At 43.8% G+C, this 23309-nt stretch overlaps 1 protein-coding gene across 4 annotated transcripts in view; it reads left to right on the forward strand.

The window, feature by feature from the left end:
• The window catches only part of LOC131504751 (BEN domain-containing protein 5), a 1495810-nt gene that overhangs the window by 1425820 nt on the left and 46681 nt on the right, over positions 1-23309 (forward strand). For all 4 annotated transcript variants that reach the window (XM_058717439.1, XM_058717441.1, XM_058717440.1 and 1 more), the window contains exons 10-11: positions 7119-7271; positions 9695-9857. In XM_058717439.1, the coding sequence (XP_058573422.1) occupies positions 7119-7271; positions 9695-9857 (316 nt within the window). The remainder of the gene's footprint in view (positions 1-7118; positions 7272-9694; positions 9858-23309) is intronic.

The raw sequence follows: 23309 nt of genomic DNA on the forward strand, positions 1-23309 counted from the left end.
CTTTTAAAATCTATTAAAGGGCTTGGACTCTATCATGTGAGCAGTAGAGAAATACAGAACAGTTTTTTTTTTAAGTTTATTTATTTATTTTTAGAGTGTGTGTGTGTGTGTGTGTGTGCGCACGGGCGCAAGCACATGTGTGCGTGGGAGGGAGCAGAGACAAGGGAGAGAGAGAATCCCAAGCAGGCTCCATACTGTCAGTGCAGAGCCCAACGCGGGGCTTCATGTAACCTGAGCCGAAATCAAAAGTCATATACTTAACCTACTAAGTCACCCGGCTTCCCCAAAATACAGAACAGTTTTAACTAGGGAAGTGACATTTATTTGCATTTTAAAAAATCACTCTGAACAGCAAGGGAACCAGGTAAGAAGCTATTGTAGTGGAACAGGTAAAGGTGATGAGACCTGGATCCAACGTGGTCCCTGTCCTCATAGACTCACAGACATACTTATGCGCCAGATTAGGTATAGAATAACAAGTACTGATACCAAGGCCCAAGCAAGCAGCTGTTTGAAGAAGAATGAGGGATTTATTTTAACTGAGGACAAGAAGAAATCATGACAAGTTTAAGGAAGTCATAGCGCCTCTGTCTCATCCAACAACCACTTGTAAAATAAGGAAATTGAGGGGCGCCTGGGTGGCTCAGTCAGTTAAGCATCCAACTTCAGCTCAGGTCAAAATCTCACAGTTGATGAGTTCAAGCCCCTCTTTGGGTTCTGTGCTGACAACTCAGAGCCTGGAGCCTGCTTCAGATTCTGTGTCTCCCACTCTCTCTGCCCCTCCCCCGCTTGAACTCTGCCTCTCTCTTAAAAATAAATAAACATTAAAAAAGTTAAAAATAAAATAAGGAAATTGAGGCACAATGAAGAGTTTCCACTTCTCCATAGTCACAGATTGTGTAGAAACCCTGCTCCTGCCTTCCATGTTCCATCTAACTGGACCACATGAGTCCATAAAGCCAGTTTAGATAGAGAACATAATAAGGACATGGCTGGAATTAGTATTTGTGGTCTTTGGTATTCCCAACAAAGTGGTGGATATGTGCAGTGGAGAGGAAAAAAAACTAAGACCTCAAACTTAGACCCCTATTCAGATAAATTTCCTTTTTTTTTTTTTTTCACTCCAGTTCTAGCCCCTAGAGTCTCAGAGTGGGAAGTGGTCTTAGAAACTAATCTTTACCATTGTTTTGTAAGTACTACTCAATGTAGTACATGAACAAGAAATTAGAAGCATAAAAACTATGGGGGAAATGAGATAGAATTCCTATGTGCAAGTAATACGTTTACAAACCTGGAAAGTATGTCCCCTTTCTTCACTCCCTCTTTCCAGGCATCCTCACCTCCTCGCTGTTCTTCAAACATGCCAAGTGCGTGTCACATTATGTGGCATGTTGCATTGACTTCTCCTTCTACCTGGAAGACTCTTCTAACTGATAGCCTCAAGACTACCTCTCCTGCTCCATTCATGTTGCTAGTTTTCAAGACCTCTATTCCATTTCTTTACTTTACTTGTCTCCGTGGCCCTAATGCCTCCTGACATCCTGTATATTTATTAATTGATTTGTTTATTCCCTTTCTCTCCTCAAAGAATATAAACTCTTCAAGTTCAAGAACTTTCTGTTGTGTTCATTGCTCTATCCCTAGCACCCAGCACATTCCCTGGTGCATACCCCAATGCCTAGAACACTGTCTGACACATCGTAGGCACCCAGTGATTATTTGTTGAATAAACAAATGAAAATCCAAAAAAATTAAACAACAAATTACTGCAAATAATAATAGAATTAGTGAGGGGTTGGATATAAATTTAATATGTCGAGAACAAGAGCCTTTATATTTATAAAGAACCATCAGTTAGAAGAGTTAATGGAAGAAAGCATCGTAATTACAGCAGAGAGTGAAAATATAAACTGCCTTGGCATCAAAAATAAATGTTCAGGGTCTATATGAAAACAAAAACAAAAACTTTGAAAATTTCCTACTATACCCAAGAGAAAATTTGAATAAATGGAAAGTCAAAACATATTCGTGGATTAGAAGGCTCCAATTTATAAGTCAATTCTTCCTATGGTAATACAAAAATCCTATATGATTATATTTTTGAGAATAGTATTCTCAAATATTGAGAATATTGACAGGGTTTGGGGAGAAAAAACTAAACAGCTAATTATAAAGATCACATAGAAAAATATGCAAGACAGTAAAGAAAATTTGGGAAAAGAAGCATAGTGAGGTGATAATAGCCTTTCAAATATTAAAATGCATTATAAAACACTAAGTTGAAAAGATATGTACACCCTGTGTTTATTGCAGCATTATTTATAATAGCTAAGGTATGGAAGCAGCCCAAGTGTCCATGAATAAATGAATGGATAAAGATATATATATATAGGGGCGCCTGGGTGGCTCAGTCGGTTGAGTGTCTGACTTCAGCTCAGGTCATGATCTCAAGCTCGTGAGTTCCAACCCGGCGTCTGTCTCTGTGCTGACAGCTTGAAGCCTGGAGCATGCTTCATATTCTGTGACTCCCTCTCTCTCTGCCCCTAACCCACTCGCATTCTGTCTCTGTCTCTCTCAAAAATAAACATTAAAAAAAGTTTTAAGATATATATATATATATATATATATATATATATATATATCTTATATATATATAATATATATAATATATTATAAATATATATTTATATATAATAAATATAAATATAAATTTATATATAAATATATATATATCTTTTAAGATATATGTATATATCTCTTTTAAGATATAGATATAGGGGCGCCTGGGTGGCGCAGTCGGTTAAGCGTCCGACTTCAGCCAGGTCACGATCTCGCGGTCCGTGAGTTCGAGCCCCGCGTCAGGCTCTGGGCTGATGGCTCAGAGCCTGGAGCCTGCTTCCAATTCTGTGTCTCCCTCTCTCTCTGCCCCTCCCCCGTTCATGCTCTGTCTCTCTCTGTCCCAAAAATAAATAAAAAACGTTGAAAAAAAATAAAAAAAAAAGATATAGATATATATCTCTTTTAAGATATATATATATATATATATCTTTTAAGATATAGATATATATCTTTTAAGATATAGATATATATCTTTAAAGAGATATATCTATATCTTAAAAGAGATATATCTATATATCTTAAAAGAGATATATATCTATATCTTAAAAGAGATATATATATATCTCTTTAAAGATATATATATATATATATCTTTAAAGAGATATATATATATATATATCTTTAAAGAGATATATATATATATCTTAAAAGAGATATATATATATATCTCTTTTAAGATATATATATATATCTCTTTTAAGATATTTATATATATATATATATATATATATATATATATATATAATTGGTATATTACTTAGTCATAGAAAGGAATGGGATCTTGAAATCTTGGGATTTGTGATAACAGATGATAACATGGGTAGACCTAGAGGGCATTATGTAAGTGAAATAAGTCAGAGCTCATGCCACATGATTTCACTTTATATATGGAATCTAAAAATCAAAACAAACAAAGAACCCAGAAACAGACCCATGAATATAGAGAACAAACTAGTGGTGGTTGCCTGGGGCAGGGGGTGAGCAAAATGAGTGAAGGGGAGTGGGAGATACAGGCTTCCAGTCATGGAATGAATAAGTAATGAGGAGGAAAGGTACTGCATCAGGAATATAGTCAATGGTATTGTAATAGTGTTGCATAGTGACGGGTGATAACTACACTTAACCATATTAATGAAATAAGATACATTATAAACTTAATATGATTAAAGCTGTGTTATAATGAATAGAGAAATGATTAGACCAGAATGAAAAGTCCAAAAATAAACCCAAATACGTACAAAAAAAAATGTATATGGTAAAGATGGCTTTTCAAATCAGTGGAGAAAAGATACACAATTTCATAAATAGTGTGGGACAATAAAGTGTAACCTTACCTCACAGCCTACGTCCACATAAATCAAAATTGCAATGAAATGTTTAACTACAAAAAGTAGAACGATAAAAATAATAGAAGAAACAATGAAAGAATTCAACCCAGAAACCACAAAAGAAAAGATTGATAAATCTGTATAAAAAATTAGCATTTAGGGGCGCCTGGGTGGCGCAGTCGGTTAAACGTCCGACTTCAGCCAGGTCACGATCTCGCGAGTTCGAGCCCCGCGTCGGGCTCTGGGCTGATGGCTCAGAGCCTGGAGCCTGTTTCCGATTCTGTGTCTCCCTCTCTCTCTGCCCCCCACCCCCCGTTCATGCTCTGTCTCTCTCTGTCCCAAAAATAAATAAAAAACGTTGAAAAAAAAAAAAATTAGCATTTAAAAACTTCCGCATGGAGAAAAGTACTAGTAGAAGTAAAGTCAAAGAACAATGACAAACTGAGCAAAAATATTTTTATACCACACATAAAAGCCAACAATCCGGCTTTCAAAATGGGCAGATAAAATTAACAATTCAAAGAAAATAAAATGCAAATAGTTCATAAACATATGAAAAGACACTTAACCATGTAATAAAAGAGAATTATACTAAGAGAAATTCAGATTAAAGCTAATCTTCAACATCATTTTTCACCCACCAAATTGACAAATACCAAAAGGTTTCATTCCACCCTTGTTGTCAGTGTAATTGCAAAAGAAACATTGAATATTTTGCTAGGGGTATAAATTGGTCCTTCTGAGAGAGTCAGTCTGTCAGTGTTGATCAGCACTGCAAATGCACAGGGGCCCAGAAATTCTGCTTCTTGAAATTTATCTTACATATAATTACATAGGTGAGCTAGCGTATATACAGAGTGAACCACCAAGACATTGCTGGTAACAGGAAAAGGTTGGAAATAATTTAAATGCCTGCCAATAGGAAGCTGGCTAAATAGTTTATATAGGGCTTTTCAAAAGAATGAAGTAATTGTTTATGTACTGAGAAAAAATACCTCCAAGACATGTTAAGAGAAAGGAAGCAGATCTGAAGAGTGTGTTTAGCGTGTTACCGTGTGTGTGTATTGAGAATGTCGGGGAGAGGGTGGATATTTTCTTGTTTGTGCATAAAGTATCTCTGAAAGGCATATGTGAGAACCTACTAACATGAATTGCCTCTGGGGAGTGAAACCAGGTGCCTGGAGATTCATAGGAGCGATATGGAGGTTTCTCCCTATAAATTCTTTCATATCTTTTTGACTTTTGAACCATGTAAATCAATCAATAGTATTTGCTGGTTTTTTAAAGTGAAATCACATTAGGTGCCAGGTGTCAGAATAGGGCAGTAGAAGCCACTCTAGAATGTTATCAGAAGAACCAGGTTCTAATTCTTACTCCTTTGCTAACTCGCTGGCCAGCCCTACACAAGCAAGCTCCCCACACAGCGCTGAGCCAGACAAGGTCAAAGCAGCTGGTGTCTAAGACCCTCTCCAGTTTGGGTGTTCAGAGATATAAACTGCAGCCTCTCCTTACACATTTCTTAAGTCATCTCTCTACCTCCTCCTTTCCTCTGCAACTCATCAAAAGCTCAGAGGAAAAGACAGACAATTGAAGAAAATAAAATTGTGAAGATGACTTTTATAGGGCTCCTGTTGAATCGTTGTGTATTCCACCTCCAAAGCTGAAAATGATGAGTTTAATATCACACAGAGCAGTGCATCTTGTATCTCTCAAAAGACAGCTTATGCTACCCAGAGAGTTGGGAGCTCGGCAAGACGTAATTTTTCACTCCAACTCTGAGGCAAATGAAATGACAGTCACCAGGCCCACATTCTAGAAGCAACATGGTTTTCATTTGGTGGTAACTTCGTTTCAAAGTGTCCCAAAGAGAGAGAGAGCTCTTCTAAGTGTGGACTTTCTTTCCCAGGAACACATACTAGAAAAGGGATGGAAAGGTGGCCAGATTTTTCCGTGACTGTTTCTAGAGTTGGCCATTGATGGCGATAAGTTAACTGCACCAGGGATCAGGAGACCTGGGCTTTTTTAGCCTTAGTTATGCCAGGTTGGACAAGTCTCTTTCATACTTGGAGCCTCTGCTACTCTCAGAAAGGATTATCAGGTATACACTGTGCTGATATCTTGGAAGAGAAAGTCAGATTTGAGGAACATGAAAGATTTATGGGCCAAAAAATTCCCTAATTCTTGCCAGTCCATTCTGGTGTCTAGGGCAATCTCCCTGGGGTTGCCTGTGCAGTCATACTGCATACAGCGCCTGAATATCATCCTTCATGTCCAGGAACTGGGCTGTTTAGAGACATCTCCCTACCTTCAGGGAGTTCCTTGGTGGAAACACTAGCAAATAATACCGTTTCAGGCTAGGGAATGCCTTAAATATGTATAAGTGGAGAGCAGAGAAAGACTAGTCAAAGTCATCTTTACAGATTACAGAGCATAGTGTGTATTGTTTTTTTCCATGCACTATTTATATATTATTGGACAGTAGGTGTGGTAACATCTAATGAGGTTAAATAAAAGAATTAACTAATATGTCGTACATAAAGCTCCCAGAATCATGCTTGGCATGCATTAAATATGCAGTAAATGATAGTAATTTTTATTGCAGTGTTTGGTTCCCAGTATAACTTCTCTGAGGTTGGAGTTAAAATACCCATTTGTCTAAATAAGAAAGCTGAGACTCAGAGTAGGGCAGTGATCTACCCCAGACTTCCTCAGTTAGAAATGGCCCAGTCAGGCCAAAACTATAAGCAAGCCCAATGTAAATGCAATTATGTTACCTAAAAGGTATTTCTCATTGATTGGAAAAACAAAGTCTGCTAGTGCCTTTAGTCATGAATGTATTAACTGTTCTGGGTAAGCAACATTAAGCCTTAACCCAACAAAGCCCTCACCTCTTGAAGAAGGATGCTACTAACTATAGTGTTCTCAGACCTTGGGGGCAGATGGTGTTAAAAGTGGGGAGAAATTGATCCTCACGGCTCTCAACCCCTCCAATCACATTGCAGACGGCTGCTAAATCTGCTGACACGTAGGCCCGGCTCAGAAGGAAGTATGTGAGCGTGTGTGTGTGTGTGTGTGTGTGCGCGCACGTTCATGCACCATGTTTAGTGTCTGATCCTTTAAGGCAAGCTCTGTGACCCCAGACTTCTCATTTGTCATCCTTTCTCTCAACAGAAAACAAGCCTGGAGTTTTATATTGACATACACGCCCACTCCACCATGATGAATGGCTTCATGTACGGCAACATCTTTGAGGATGAGGAACGGTTCCAGAGGCAGGCCATTTTCCCCAAGCTCCTCTGCCAGAATGCTGAAGACTTCTCCTATGTAAGTCGAGGGTTCTCTCTCAGCACGCCCTCTCTCCAGCCCAGCCCCCTCCCTTTTACTGCCTACCTCTCTTCCTCTTCACTCACTTCAGCTGGGTTTAACATTCACAGACCACCAGCCAGCTCTGTGCCAGGCCCTGTGTGGGCGATAAAGATAGAGGTGAACAAGCTCCGCTCATGCCCTCAAGCAGCCCATTGCATCAGGAGGGAGACTCCAAGGCAGCATGTGGTCTTTCTGAGGAGCTGGCATTTTTTGTTCAGTTGGTCTGACCCCAGCAGTAGCAAGACATGGGACTCACCAAGCCCCACCACCACCACGTGACAGACCGGACCCTGCCCCAGGGCCTACTTTCACCAGCCCTTTTAGTAGGAGCCTAACATACCTGCTGAAGGGGGGAGGGCAGTGTATGCTCCGCATTGTCTCCCTCCATGACCCTTTCCGGGTCTCAATTTCCTTGTCAGTAATTCATGGGTGATAATGTTCTGCCCTGCCTGCATCACAGCTTCCTGGGAGCACAAACACAGCAATAGACGGCAAAGGAGTCTGCAGACAGTAAGGACTCAGCAGACTCCAGAGGCTGGCTGTTGCTACCCACCTCACACACCGAGAAGACTGCAGCGGCCGTGGACTGGCAGCTAGAATAATTTGCAGCAAGAAGCAGTATTGGAGAGAGGATGAGGAGTAGAGTCAGCATGTGGTGTGGGGACATGGGAGAGAGTTTCTGCACATTTTCCTTTGTTCTGATACTAATTCTCTAAGGTCATTATTTCTGTATGGCCAGAGTGGGAGAGGCCCACAAAGGTCATAGCAATTTTTGAGTTGATGAGCTGAAGGCTTGCCTGCCCATTACTCCAGGCCTGGACATTAGTGGAGATGATGAATTTCTCCATGAGATAAGATGCTTTGAATCTCAGAAGTTCTGAATGCCAGACCCGGGAGGAACTGGACCAGTCTCCTCTTTGCACCCAAGAGATACCCAGGTGGCTCCCCATTTACATCTCTGGGGTAGAAACAACCACACTTGTTTCTGTAGGAATCCATAGGATGGCTAGCCCCAGGCTTTTTGAAACCACTCCAATTTCAGAGCAGGCTGTGGTCTCCTGGATCCACATTCCCTGGGAGGCTGGGCCACAGGCCTCAGAGACCCTCACAGGAGTGAGGTTTCCAAGGCAAACAAAAGGGGCTCGGTCTAGGAGCTTTATTTCTGGCCTTGGCTGATGGTGTTCCTGCACTGCAGCAGCCATCTTAAGAGCTCAAGACCAGGGTCAAAGTAATCTGTCCTCACCCGTCCCTGTCTCTTCTCTGATCCTCAGTACCCAACGTTAAAATGATTTCACTGCATGGACTTCAAGGGTCCTTTCAGACGTGACGTTCTAATTTTCTGGTCCCTTGCTTTATCTCAGAATTCACGCACGCACACACATGCACACGTATCATGTACACATGCACGTGCATGCACACATAGTTTCTCTTCCTTTAAATGTGTCTTTAAATCTCTGCCTTGTCTTGCTATTTTCTTTCTCCCTCTTTTCCTTCTTCTCTTATACTCTGCTGAACAAGACACACATTCTCTTATTAAAAAACCACAGTCTCTTTATTTCCTTAGATCTCTGTGGGTTAGCAGGGAATGTCCTTTAACCTCAGATGAATTACCTCACAGTTCTGTGAAAGAGATGGTATTATCACCTCCACTTTACAGATGAGAAAACTGAGGCTAAACCAAATAAGGCAAGTTGCCCAACATCTCGCCTGTCTTTGAACAGAGGACTTGAGATGTTGACCCGCTGGTTCTGTCCTCTCTCTGTCCACCTCCATGGGTGAAGTTGACACTCTTGTGGAGAAACAGCCATGATCCCTACCCTCTGGTGATATCCAGCTGGAGTTCGCCTGCCCCCAGCAGAGGGAGCCATTGTGAAGGAGTGTCAGTGCTTCTGGAGTTACTTACTCCTTGGTTCAACTCTGTGCTGTATCACTTGCCTGCTCCATCTCTGTGAGCCTCATTTTTGCACCCAGAGGGGCAAAATTGCAACACCTATGTCAAGGGGTTATTTTGAAGTGTAAATGAGATGCCATGTAGGAAGCAACATTACAAAGTTGCAAGCATTGCCCAAATTTTCATTTTGATTATCATCACAATATAATTGCTTATTGTACTCTGTCTACGTTTCCTTGCTCCATCTGTCCCCATTCAAATTCCCACAAATATTTGTTAAATGGCAGTTACTATCCAAAGAACTCTGCTGGATGCTTTCATTTGATTCTGTTTGTTTATGTAATCAGTCCCCATAATAACTCTGTGATGTGTGGTTAATATCCACTTTTCAGATGAGGAGGCTGAGACCCAAAGGTGTAGTAAGACCCAAGATCCGATAGCCAGCAGGTGCCTGGCCCTGATTCTCTCCTCCCTACTTTGTCTTTCCCAGTCCAGCACATCCTTTAACCGGGATGCTGTGAAAGCAGGAACTGGCCGTCGCTTCCTTGGTGGGCTACTGGACCATACTTCCTATTGCTACACCCTCGAGGTCTCCTTCTACAGCTACATCATCGGGGGCACTACGGCTGCTGTGCCCTACACTGAAGAAGCCTGTATCCTTGGCAGGTTCCCCCCACCCCCACCCCAGGCCTGGGCCAGCCCACATCTAGCCACGAGTATCCAGGTCTGGCAAGATTTAATGGGCAGGCAGGAATCCGACATTCAGCTTAGGTGAGGGCTGAGGCTCTGGGGTGAGAATGGAGGCTGGTTATGCTAGTGGCATCTTTGGATTGTCCTGTTTGCCCCTTGCCCTTCTAATGGACACACCCCATCCCAACTGGCTCTGCTACAGCCTTCTGCTGCTCCCATCTCTATCTCCCCTCCACACCCTCACGAGGGAGTACGTCTTCTACCATCTAAGGTATGTAAGCACATAGGCTGGAGAATGACCATCCCCCTGGTTGCTGAAGAAGACCTGGGTGGTCTGAACTCCTTCTAACCCTGAACATGTAAAACTATATCTTGTCTTTTCACCTCCCACCTTTTTACGCTTGTGTCATCTTTCTCTTCTCTCTGTTCACCCATTTTCCTCCCCTTGTCCTCTCTCCTCTAGCTCCCCCTCCATTCCTGTCCTGTGTTTTTCTCTCCCTGCTTCTTATGTCCAGCCCCCTCCTGGATTCTCTCTTCTCCCCACCCTCCTCTCCTCTCCTTCTCTCCCCATGCCTCCCCTGTGTCTTCCCTGCCTTCCTTCCCATCCTCTGCACATCTTTCTCTCTGCTTTGACATTCCCCAATTTGCTTTTCCTCTTGGCTTCCTCTTACGATTTCTCCAAAATCCCCCACGCTTGTCATAATGAAACTATTAGAGGTTACTTTCTAGCTTCCTTGAATTTCTAGGGATTATTTAGTCATTCTAGTTTCCTGGGTATTGATTTTAATGTCAAGGTCCGTACATAAGGATTGTGACTGATTGTGGCAGTTTTTGCTTCCCTTTATCCTTTTGTTTTTGGATCAACCCATTTCTCCTTTCCTAACACTTAGTTTTCTTAGAGAAAACATTATAGTTGATGGAACAAAATGGAAAGGGATGATATTAACTCTGTATATGTATAATTTCTCTCTCCCTAGAAGTAGAAGTGTTCCTTTTAGCCCTTGTTCAACCCTTGATGAGTGTTCATGGAGTTCCTGCCATATTTTGTTCAGGAAAGCATCCTTTCTGGTCGGGGCATGACTCAGGACTAGTCCACCCAGTCAGTTGCAGCCTGGTGGCCCTGGGGGGTCCAGTTACCTTGCTGAGAACATGGGAGGCAGGGCGATGGCCCCTGACCAAAGGGTGAGAAGCAGGTAGGCCAGGTGTTAGAGCAGTGTTCTGGATCCAGTGGAGCACTGGAGATATCATAAGAACTGAGAGTCCCTTCCCTGCAGTCACCAAGATTGAGACAGTCACCTTGAAATCTGCTTTGATAACTACTTGGCCTAGCAAGGCCAAGGGAGTAGGCTCTGCTGTGAGACAGAGGATCCTGGCCACTTCTATGTGTCACATTGCCCCTCCCCACACACACACTTGGTGTGTGCCCATGACTTCTCCAGGACCTGCTAATACCTGTAAAACATGTATAGGTGGTGTTCCACACCACACTTGCTTTGTTCTCCTGGGATGTTGTGGCAAAGGAGATCGAGAGGGTTGCCTGGAAGAAGTATCTGAGCATGTGTACCAAAGGGATTCCACATACTTGTTCCCAGTGAGCCGTAGGTCCCTCCAGAGGAGACCTGCACTTAGTCTGCTGTTGATTTCTGACGTCAGAGGTGCTTTCTTAGCACCTCCCCTGCTTTTGTGTTGAAAGAAAATGTGTTTCTTAGTAGAATGCCCCTCCCTTGCCCCAGGCCCAGGTTTTCTCTTCAACACCCAGTCCTTGTGCATCAAAATAAACACATTGTCAGTACGTGCCAGGAATCATACTAGGCACCCAGGGTAAAATACTAACCAAAAGGCATGGTCCCTGGCTCACAGAGCTTTTGGGGAGACAGAAAAGGAAAGAGGCAATTATAATAGAGCATGGTAAGTCTTGTAGTGGAGGGATTCCAGAAAGCCATGGGGAACTTCCCTTAACAAGTACATATGAGTGTCTGTCAGAAGCTAGGGTAAGTTCTAGGCATGGTGGATGTAGCAGTGAACATATTAATGACAAATATGTCTTTGTATGGGAGTAAAAGGAGACCCAAGCACAATTTGGGGAGGTCAAGGAAGGCTTCCCAATAGAAGTGACATCTAAGCTGAGTTTTTAAGGTTGAGTAGAAATTAGCCAGACTGGACTGGGGTCTGTTGGAGGGAGGACATGACAGATACAGGGGAGGAAGGAAGGTGTGCAGGAGGAAGAAGGTGGTCCAGGATGGCTGTAGGACTTCAGATATAAGAGATGACACTGAAGTGGCAGACTGTGAGGAATTTGAACTTGAATATGAAGGCAATGGAGAACGATAGAAGGGTTTCACACCACGGTGGAAAGCCACTCTGACTACAGTGGGAAGAATAGATTGGAGGGGGCCAAGACTTTGGGCAAGGACACACATAGGAGGCTGTTCTGACAATCCAGGTGGGAGATGATTCTGACCTAAACCTGGGTGCTTCCAGGGAGTATGTAGAATGGGGAACCACATACATGTAGATTTGGTAAGTGATTGGGTGGGGGTGTCAGTGAGGAACAGGAGCTAATGACTGGGAGGAGTTCAGAGTGGACAGTGAGGTGGTGCATGAGCCAAGTGGACCAAATGCCGTCAGAGCCATCCTGCCTTGTCCCGTCATCTGGGTACAAGAAGAGGACCCAGGAGTTGCACCAGGGAAGCCAGACCAGCTCACCACCTAAGAGCGATTTAACCTGGTTCTTGTTTGAAATGTGTGTCTCCTCTCATATGAGAGGGAGACTTCAGGCAGACGGATTTTGATCTTCGCTGGCTGCTGGCTCCACGTCCTGATCAGAAAGGGAAATTACACAGTCTGATGGCAATGGCAATATGGTCTGGGAGGAAGTGTCCTCCAGACTGAGAGTCAGGAGACCTGGATTCTGATGACAGCACCAGCACCATCTCAGAGAGTGTCCTTCAGCAAGTCCTCACCTCCCCAAGGTGAGCCCATCACCTTCACAGAGGGACTACAAACCTTTGCTTTCCTAATCCCCTTTATGGGAATTAAATAGAGACAGTCATGAAGAAGTGTGGTTATTAAGCAAAGAGCAGACTTTCAATTGAAACGAATCTGGGTTTGAATCCTGGCTCAGCCACTTGCTAGATGTGTCACCTTGGTCCAGTTTCATCACCTGACTGGGCCTCAGTGTCCTCATCTGTAACAGGAGAACATAACACTTAACCTCACTGAGCTGCAAGGAGTTAAAATGAAATAATGTATATGAGCATGCACTGTCAGCTCTAAATATTAAGTGACTGTTGGTTAAAACATCATAAAGCTTACATGACTGTGAATGGGGACCTGCATTTATGCTAAGAAGGGGTTGTTAGAACAAGAGACTGTGGCTGTGTTGGTAGGGTTCATGGGGCAAAGTCTCAGTGGAGTCACCACAGTTGACGGCCCCGACCTCACAACATCAACGGTTCACAGAGTAGCAGTTGTGTAGTTCCCATAGCAGGGTTTTCATGTCTGCTATCTAGAACAGCCCTTGTCAGCATCAGGGTACGTGGAGGATACGTTAGTTATCCGAGGCATGCTGGATGAGAGAATAAGACCAGAGAAGGACTACGGGAAGCCTGAGGGGTATTTCACTCAGGCCAGCAATAGTGTCTACCTCTCCACCCACCAGAACATATGTATTTGTCAGTTTAATTTTTCTCCCTGGAAAAGCACCAGCTAAACTTTATCAGGGTGTTGTTCTCTGACTTTCCTCCTCCACTCCATCAGAGAAATACAACAATGGATGCAGTCACCGATCCTTCCCTAGCCGTGTGACGTTGGACTGTTACCTCATCAGTCTGAGCCAATTACCCACTTGTAAAATGAAAATAGTAATGATACTCATGCTGCAGGATTCATGGGAAAGTGAGATGATGCATTGTGTCTCCAACCCACAGGCAATGCTGGCACATGATAGGTACTCAACAGATGTTCCTCCTGCCCCCATTTTTCTCCCCTCCCCTTACCATGAAGACTGCATGGCTTTCCTTTTATTGGGTGAGGCTTTAACCTGATGATCTGGCTCTGAAGTCAGCATCCGGGGTTTGAATTTTGACTCCATCACCATTACTAGGTAACCTTGAGCAAGTCCTGACCATCTCTTAGCCTCATTGTCCAGTAAGTACTTCCACCTGTCGGAGCCACGGAACGAAATCATGGGTGGACTTGATCTCTACTGTGGTCCCATCCAGCTATGATGTTCTAAGATTTTTCTGATTCTGAAATATAAAATCTAAAATTTTATAATTCCATGCTTAAATGAGTTTATAAAATTAACAATCCACAATTCTGTGGTTGGAAGAGTCTTAATATGCAGTGATTCCGTGAGTGTAAGAGTTCAATCTAATAAGGAAAATCAATACAAAAATTGTCCTAGACAGCCAATCAGGCTAAGCCCATAGCTACTTTCATTCTTTTAGTTAGGGGTTCTTAACTGAGGGGCTTATGGATGGGCTTCAAGAAGAGCCTATGAACTATTTATGGTTTATGTAAACTGTGAGTAAAGACACATAGGTCATTTTCTGGAAGGAAGACTCATAACTTTTGTTTACATTTATTTATTTTGAGAGAGAGAGCATGAGTAGGGGAGAGACAGAGAGAGAAGGAGAGAGAGAATCCCAAATAGTCTCCATACTCAGCAAGGACTCTGACGTGAGGCTCAAACCCACGAACTATGAGATCATGACCTGGGCTGAAATCAAGAGATGCTCAGCCAACTGAGCCACCCAGGTGCCCCAAAAGACACGTAGCTTTTAACAGAATCTAAAAGGGGAACATCCCAGAGGCTTCTGCCCTGACTGATGGTCTCTGTTCCCGTCTCTGGTGTCAGAGTCTTAGGTGTCAATTCTGCTTTGCATCATTCTAGCTGAGGGCCCTAACCCAGTTATGTAACCACTCTGAACCTCAGCTTCTTCATCTGTAAAGTGAGGATATTACTTGCTTCACACGGTTGTTTTGAGGGTTACATGGAAGAATGCAGACAAATTAACAAAAAAAGTTCAGTGCCATTAAATATTAGTTCCCTTTCCTTTCCTTCATGTGGTTTGTTGTTTGTGTTGTTGTGAAATGATAAATTCCTGAGAATTTTGTACCATTCTTCAACAAACCCTATTTACAATTTACTGGCCTGCCAAATAATAAATATGCTCTGTTGAAACGATTTACAAAAAAAAAAAAAGAAAAAGAAACAGCAGAAGCAGTTGAAGAAGAAGAAGAAAGAGAGAGAGAAAAGCTAAACTGGAATCATAAAATAACCCAGAGCTCCTCTGGCCTTTGTTTATGGTTTGGCCACAAGCTAAAGAAATAGCTCTTTGACATAATGGATGAGGAAAACACTGGGAACAGAGACCTTGGGTCCTGAGCAGACTGGTTTCCACACAGGGTTATAGCTGTGGGCACCTTGAAATCAGAAAATTCTGGCTCTGGGAGAAGAGCATGGCTGGTATGGCCCAGAGAAGATGCAGAGATATAGAATTCAGTTAAATGGCTTGATCTGAATTCAGAGACTACTATAAGCCTTGCACTGGGTCCTCTGAAATATGCATCAGACATTAAAGATATCATTTATTTACTTGTCCATCAAACAGCACTCATTGGACACTAGAAATAGATGGATAAGGCCCAGGCACTGCTTTCAAGGAGGAGACAGTTTGGAAGGAGGGGAAAAGGTAGAGACAGCAGTATCAGAGGATAAATGCTCTGGCAGAGGGGAGTTCTGCTGGTCAGGGAAGCACATGGGAGTCATCTAACCCTTTGGGAGTGGAAGGGAGGCAGAAGGAAGAAAGAAAAACTAAGTCTCAAACCTCCAGGACAAAAGGCACACAGGTAGGAGAAGGGGTGGGGGGAACCTTCCTGCAGAGGTAGGTGTACAGGGGACAACCCTAATGCCAGAGAGAGGATGTGTGTCCAGGGTATTGGAGGGTAGTTTAGGCTGTGCCAGAAACAGCAGGTGATAAAGAAACATAGGCAGACCCAGATGGTGAAGATGGGAACTATGTAACAGGTACATTGAATAAGCAGTGCCCACAGGGTGCTATTATAAAGTATTTTTTTGTCCCCCGTTGACCCTGCAGATAGATGTATATAAATTATAGATCTAGATCTAGATGCATAAAAACTCTGGCAGGCCCCATGACTTTCTAATAAGTCTCAGGAAATTAAAAGTTTTCTGATTAACTCTGGTCACAAAAAAGTCTCAGTTCAGCAATGACCAGATCTGATCCAGTCAAAGCCATAAAAGCTCTTCAAAGTAAAAACCACCCCATCCTCTAGTCAGGCTTGTCTCAAATAAGCTCAAGGTGACTTGTGTTTCTCCAGCTTGCCTTGCAGCCCTTTCCCCCATCTGGCTAACCCCAGATGTTCAGCCCTCCAAGGTTGAGGGGGATGAAGGAGAGAAAGAAAGGAACAGGAAAGGTCTTGGGTGATGGGTACTTTTATGAGATGGCATTAGCAAGCCCTCATCAGCTTCTTCAGACATACCTTCCCTTGTGCTGGATATCTGTTGATGTTGGCCAAGTCCCTCTGCTCAGGCCAGTTGTTTATGATCCTTCTTCAGTCCCTGATGATCTGGTGGTTACTTCTGTTGGGTCACTGTACCCCTCCAGTAGCCCTCTTGTCTGAAGGTGAGCTAAAGAGTGCAAAAGTGGCTTTCTGGTTTCCCTTTGCAAGTCCTGCCTGGTGATTTCATGCCTCACATTGAAATGTAGTAGCTATAGACTTGAGATCTCCGCTAAAACTGAGCACTAGACTAAAAACACAAAGATACTTCCATTTTAGCAACATGTTACGATATCTAACAGGTAGGATTGAGTATTTTTGGTGATTGCTTGGTAAAGGAAGAAGTCAAGGAAGATACCCAATTTTCTTGACTTGAATAACATGGTGGATGGTGGGGCCAATCACTTAAATTGGAGAAAAGGACTGAGGATGGGGGTGTTTTGAGCTCTGGGATGTATTGAGTGTAGGAGGCTCATGTGATATACAAATGGAGAAGCTTATTAGGCAGATAGCTATATGACCCTGAAGTTCTGGAGAGAGGCCTGAGCTTTGGGCAGGGTCATAATAGATTTTTCTATAAGGTACTGTAGAGTCATAATGAAGGGAGGGATTTTTCTTGGTGTGCACAGTCAAGGTAGAGTCCCCTTTGATGAGTTGGAGAAAAGAATGCTGAACTGGGAGGATTCCCATTCTAGTGTGGCCTTTTGCCCCTTGTGTCCCTCATAAAGCTGTGTGACCTTGGTTAAATCACTTCATCTCTCTGGCTTAAAGTCTGATACTAGGTAGAATCTCAGGGAATGCCAATGAATGAATGGATGGATGAATGAATGAATGAATGAATGAGTTAATTAATTAATTAATGCAATGGAAGCAACCTCACCAGCATCGGGTAGCTGGCTCAGTAATAGGACAATGGGTGATGTGATCTGTGTTGCTCAGAGGAATTATCAGAATAGAAGTGTGTATTAGGGCTGTTGGAGGGAGGGTGCCGGGCGGGGGCGGGGGGGTTGGTATGGGTACTGCCTGGGTTTTCTTTCTTGGTAAGAAGTCTTCACTTTTTAGACGGAAGAGTAAGCAGCAGTCAGGTCTGACCTGTTGGTTCGCATGTATAAATACCTAGGTACTTCCCAGTCCCTGATTGTGATGCCCAGGATCAAGCCTTTGTTAAAATTCATAAGCAAAAAATGCTTCAATCAGAGAGCTTTGGGAACAGAAAACAACACTGAACTCAGGCCTGTGAGTTTCTTTTTCTCCCCCATGCAGATGTAGACTAGAATTTGATCTTTAAACATGAATGCTTGCTGAATGACTGGCTGAATGAATGACTGGCTAATAGTAGCAGTAGTCATGATAAAAATAATAATATTGCGATGTTCATCATGGGACGGGTCAGGATACCTGCACTGGAGGATTGTGCTGGTTTGGAAAGATATGTTCCCCATTCTGGGTTCAAGTTTTCTTATCTTTAGATTAGAAGATGAAATTATAGGATTTCTCAATCGATCAATCGATCGATAGACAGACAGACAGAAACAGAAAGAATCATTTCATTTTTTGCCTTTGAGATAAGCACTTCCATTTTATAGTAGGGAAACTAAAGTCCAGAAAAGTCAAATAACATGCCCAAGGTTGTTCTCTCAATCCTGCCTGGTAGGCTTTGTCTCACCTTCTTCCCTGCTCTGCACTTGGCCCAGATTCCCTCCCATTTCCTGTAGGACAAAAGCCCTTTGCTGAACCCCACAGAGGTTGGGACCTACCAGCCAGCCCTGTCCATCTGCTAGCCCTGCTCTCTGTAACCCTCACCCCTGGCCTTGACGTGTCTGTAATTCCTGATCACCCAAATGCCACCCAGGCCCCCACTCTGCAGTGCCTGAGCTGAGCTGCCTTGCCTTTTGTGAGTCTTGCCTTGGCCCTATTGCCTCCCACCTCCATATCAAAATGTGCCTCCTCTCCAGGGCTAGAAACCAAAATGTCATTACCTTCCCCCATCCTCCCTCATCCCCACAAATGAGGTTTCTAAGGGTTTTATCTGCTGTTGTCAAGTTTATAGCCATAATTCGAAATGCTGTTAATATTACTGACAGCAGAGAGCTACAAATTACAAAGTTGTAAAGTTTCTTTATGGTGATAACTGTCAGCCTTCACTAACAGCACTGTGAGCCTCCATGGAAACCAAGTTGATGATAAAAAGAGTTGATATTGTTTCAGGATTATGGCTGTTAGCTGGCTAGTTCTTAAGTAACTTGAACCTGTTTGTTTATACTCCTAGTCATTTGCACACTTACATACACACTTACTTGTGTTCCCATCCCCCTTGATTTTACAAATGTGGGGATAGCCCCCAGAGTGGAAGAATTTTACCCAAGATCAGTTCACATCAGTTGAAGAGTTGCACATAACTTTGACCAGCTCAAAGGCCAAAGACTGTGTGCCACACTGTAGGTGTTTAACAAATAATTGTTGAATGGACAAATGCCTTGAACACTTGGAGGACTTAGGCAATATTAAGAACAAAGGTGTTAATTTCTGCCTTTAGTGTAAAACAAAACAAAAGCAGCTTTGAAAAGTACTGATTCAGGGAAATGAGGTTTTCTGTGTAGTAAAATGGTTGAGGCATCTTAATTGACACTATTAAGCTTGATATTGGTCAACAAGGCAAATGTATCAACCCCCACATCCACCACATACTGTCCTGCCAAAATTGATGTTTACTGGCTGCATTAACAGAAGCAGATGTCAGGAACAAAGAGGTGCTAGACTTTCTTTGTTCTGTTGTGTCATTGGACTCCTGGAACCCTCTGTTTTTTTCTGACCACCACTCTATACAGGACATTGAGAAAATAGTGCAAGGCCTCTGAAGGACTGACATGGGAAAGAAAGACAAAACTAGGTTTGCCAACTATTCAGGTTTGCCTATGACCTAGGGGTTTCCTGAGGTAGGGGACTTCCAGTGGTAAAACCAGGAGAGTCCTAAGCAAACCAAGATGGTTGGTTACCCTACCCAAAGCTATGACTTGTGAAGAACTTGTCAAGGAGTTGGGAATATTTTCCTTGGAAAGAAGACATTTAGAGGCCTTACTTTGGTCAAATTTCTAAAGAGCCATCATGGAGCAGAGGGAGTAGATCCATTCTATGTGGCCTTAGAGGTCAGAACAAGAACCTTGGTGGGCTGGGGGGAGCAGTGTCATCTTGAAGCTCTATGTGGAAGATGGCAGGGCCACACTCACTGAGCATCTACTGTGCACCAGGGTCTGGCTTGGTTTCTAGGGAGGCAGAATCAAGTGGTCATGGCCTCTGCCTAGAGAAGTTCCCAGTGTGATGGTATAGACAGGCAGGAGAGTGACCGCAGTATAGTGCTGTGACAGAGGGGGACACAGGCAGTGGCTAGAAGGAGCATCAATCCCAGCCTCAGTAATGGGAGTATGTGGAGTGAGGAAGGTACTATGCAAGGGCCTCACAGGCTGAGAGAACAGCGTGTGCAGAGTCCAGAGTACCAGGAGAGTTGCTTCCCTCCTTTGGACAAGTCTAGGCCTTGGGGTGCAAGGTAGGGAGTAAGAGGCAATGAGGCTAGAGAAGGCTGTGGGAACCAGTAGGTGGTTTCAGGGAGAGTGCCATGACACATGGTGGCTTGGGACAACTGGAGATAGACTACAGCACAGACCAATGTCACACCACCTCTCCAAATAACACACCACCCTGCCTTATTCCCATTCTTCTCATCTTTAAAAAGATGTGCTCCCTGGGAACAGCTCTGCATGTAATTAAGGGAATCCCCTTCTTCTGGATTCCCTAGGTAACCCAGAGTTCCAGCTTTCCAGACTACTCCATCTGACCGGAGGTTTTGAGATATCTCCTGGTAGCATCATTGTGTAATGGTCAGTGTTCCCATGGGAGATTCGTGAGCCATGGACTTTGGTAATATGGTCTGTGCCACTGACCTGCTATGTGATCTTGAGCAAGTCACTAGCCTTCCCTGATCCCACTTTCCTATCTGGGAAATTAAGAGTTTGGACCAAGGTCCTCCAACCTCCAGATCTCGTATAAGAACCTACTGAACCCGGATCTAACTCAGTTATTGAACATCTACTATGTACTGGACACAGTCATCCCTAGAGAGCATGGGCCATTCTCCACAGGATCACCAACCCTCCTTTTCTTCCAGAAAGCCCTGGAACCAGCACCTCAAATCTCACTTCCCAAGCAGCAGGCTGCATGCCCAGTGAGACGCACTGCCTGTCTGGGGTTTCTTATCCATCAATATTTTCCTCAAGATGATAAATGTCCTGCCAATAAGAGGAGGCAGCTGCCAAGTTTGTCTGAGACAAGGGCCTTTAGCTGGGGTTGTGGCCGTGCTTGGCTTGTTGATGTGTCTCAAAAGGCAGGAGGTAGGAGTCATGGCTGGGAGGATGAAAAACCTGAGGGTCAGGACCTGCTCTCATTATATGCAGATTTTGCCCTGAGTCTGTGGAGAGGCGTGAGGAGACAGAGAATGATTAGATTTCAACTCAAAGCAAAAATATATTCATGGTATTTACGGAGCTCCTACAGAATGCTGAGCCCTGGGTAGACTATCAGGAAGTGAATGGCACTTACCAGTATATAAAGTGCATTCAGAGCCATCATCTTGTTTGATCCTCCACAACCACCCAGAGAGGTGAGTACTATTATCTGTGTTTTATAAACACAGGAGGTACATCTTGACCCTGAATGCCTACTCAAAGAAACAACCAGCCCCCAACTCCCGAAGTATGCAAAGTGAGAGTCAGATGGAGGCAGCCTGTGTCAGGTGATGCAGTCTGTAGGTGGTGGAGCAATGCCCTCCCAGGAGCTTGGATTTATTTCTTTTGATATCAAATCCAAACTTTATTGCCCCTCTAGAGGACACTTTCTTTAAAGAAACCAGTCATGTGGCCGAGGAGCTATAATAGCTGAGTTGTAACAGCTGCCATTATGCAGTAGTAGGATAAAAAGGGACATGGCCTTTAAAGCCAGGCTCACCTGGGTACAGATCTCCGCTCTGCTATCTGCTAGTTTTATGACCTTGGGCAAGTGACCTGATCTCTCTGAGCCTCACTTTGCCCTTTCATAGCAATGATGATTATGAAACTTACCTCATAGGGTTGTTTCAAGTAGATGGAAACAACAAAATTCTCAGGTGCCTAATAGATTACCTGGAACATGGTAGGCACTCAATAAATGATAGCTTTATTATTACTGTTACCAGTGAAGTACTGAATTGGGTGAAATCTAAGTAATAAATTTCTGGGCCATCAGGAAAAGATGAAATCAGTGTAGACTTGAGTGGGATGGAAACTTCCTTGAAGGGTTCTTAAGATTCTTAAGGGATTCCTAAGATTCTTAAAGAGCAATCCTCTTAAAAGTGTTTGGAGTTCTCAGATACCCCAGTGGAATCAGACTCCATTATCTCTACTCCCGTGCATAATTCAAAACTTCTTACCAGAACATAGTCATTAATGATCAGGCAGGGCTTGGTCTGTAGTCAGGATGTGTGACTGAGGCCAAGACTCAGTCTGGAACAAAGTTAAGTATTTGGTAGTCAGAGACAACATTCGTAAGCCTTCCTTGACACTGGTCTTGAAGCAACATCACAGTCAACAGCTAAGATATTTAGGTTCTCCTCATGGAATATAACAACTGGGAAGCACAGTGATTTTTACTTATTTAATGTGATGTCAGACCACTAACATTCCATCTCTGTGCCTCAGTTTCCCATTCTCCCTGCTGTGCCCACTTTGTGAATGGCTGTGTAAATCAAAGGGCATAGTGTGTAAGGAATGGTTTTGAAGATTAGTCCGCCTGCACTCATGGAAGGGGTGATTCTTGGTGAGGGGGAGGAGGAGGGGACATGGGAGGAAGCTGGAGGCATGTTGCTCGTCAAGACGGAAATCTGGAATAGGATCAGAGCAGGGGAAGGCAGGAGCAGGTGCTGGGCTAGTGTAGAGGCAGCCAAGGGACACCCAAACCAATTCATTGCCGGTCCCGCATCCACAGGGTTGTGCATGGGGACCTGGCTGCATTGGAGAAGTGCTGGTAACCCACCAGCCTGATAAGAGGCTGGCATCTCCTCCTGGCTCTCTGCCTCCTGCTGCCTGCTCTGCGGGACCGCCAGCTGCAGTTCTGCTGCTGTTGCCTGAGGTTGAAGTGCCCTCTCCTGGCCCCCAGGGTGCATGGCTGCCTTTGAGAGTCTAGTTTCCTCCTGGCAGAGGACTGGGAGGCCACCAAGTCTTTGTCTGGGCTGGAATCTGAGCTCTGAGGGGCCTGAGCCACCTTGGTGGGGCAAAGGGGGAGGGGGACATCACCTTCCCTTCTCCCAGGTTTCTCTCCCCGTGAACATCAATCCTCCCTACCCATTTCTTTCTTCTTCCCTCTCATTCTCCATTTTTTCTTTCTCTTTTTGTCCATGTGTCTATTTCACTCTCATATACATATACACAGACACACACATATCTCCAATATGCCCTCTCTTCCCTCCTCCCCCTCCGGCCTCTCTTCCTCCCACTCCCACTTTTCCTTTCTCCCTTCCTCTTCCTCCTTAGCTCCCTCCTGTCTTAAGGCAAATAGTGGCAAAAAGTGGAAATATTTTGCACCCAAAGCCACATCTGAGTCCAGTATTCTCCATTCGTAGCATCTTGAGTGGGTGCTCAGTGCTCTGCTCTGTGCAGGGGCTGAACAGGTGGCTGCCCAGGGCCCGCCTCAGAATGCCCTCCCCTTCCAGCCTGCCAACAGCCCCATCGTGCCGGCTGGCCCTTTCTGTTATTCTCCTTTCTTCTTCAGTCTTCTGTCCTCTCTCTCCTTCCTCTTTCTCCTCTCCTCAAACCTCAGTTCAGATTCAGATTCAAATGCCATTTATTGAGATTTTCAAAAAA

Source organism: Neofelis nebulosa, chromosome 2, assembly GCF_028018385.1.
Source record: "Neofelis nebulosa isolate mNeoNeb1 chromosome 2, mNeoNeb1.pri, whole genome shotgun sequence".
Taxonomy (NCBI): Eukaryota; Metazoa; Chordata; class Mammalia; order Carnivora; family Felidae; genus Neofelis; species Neofelis nebulosa.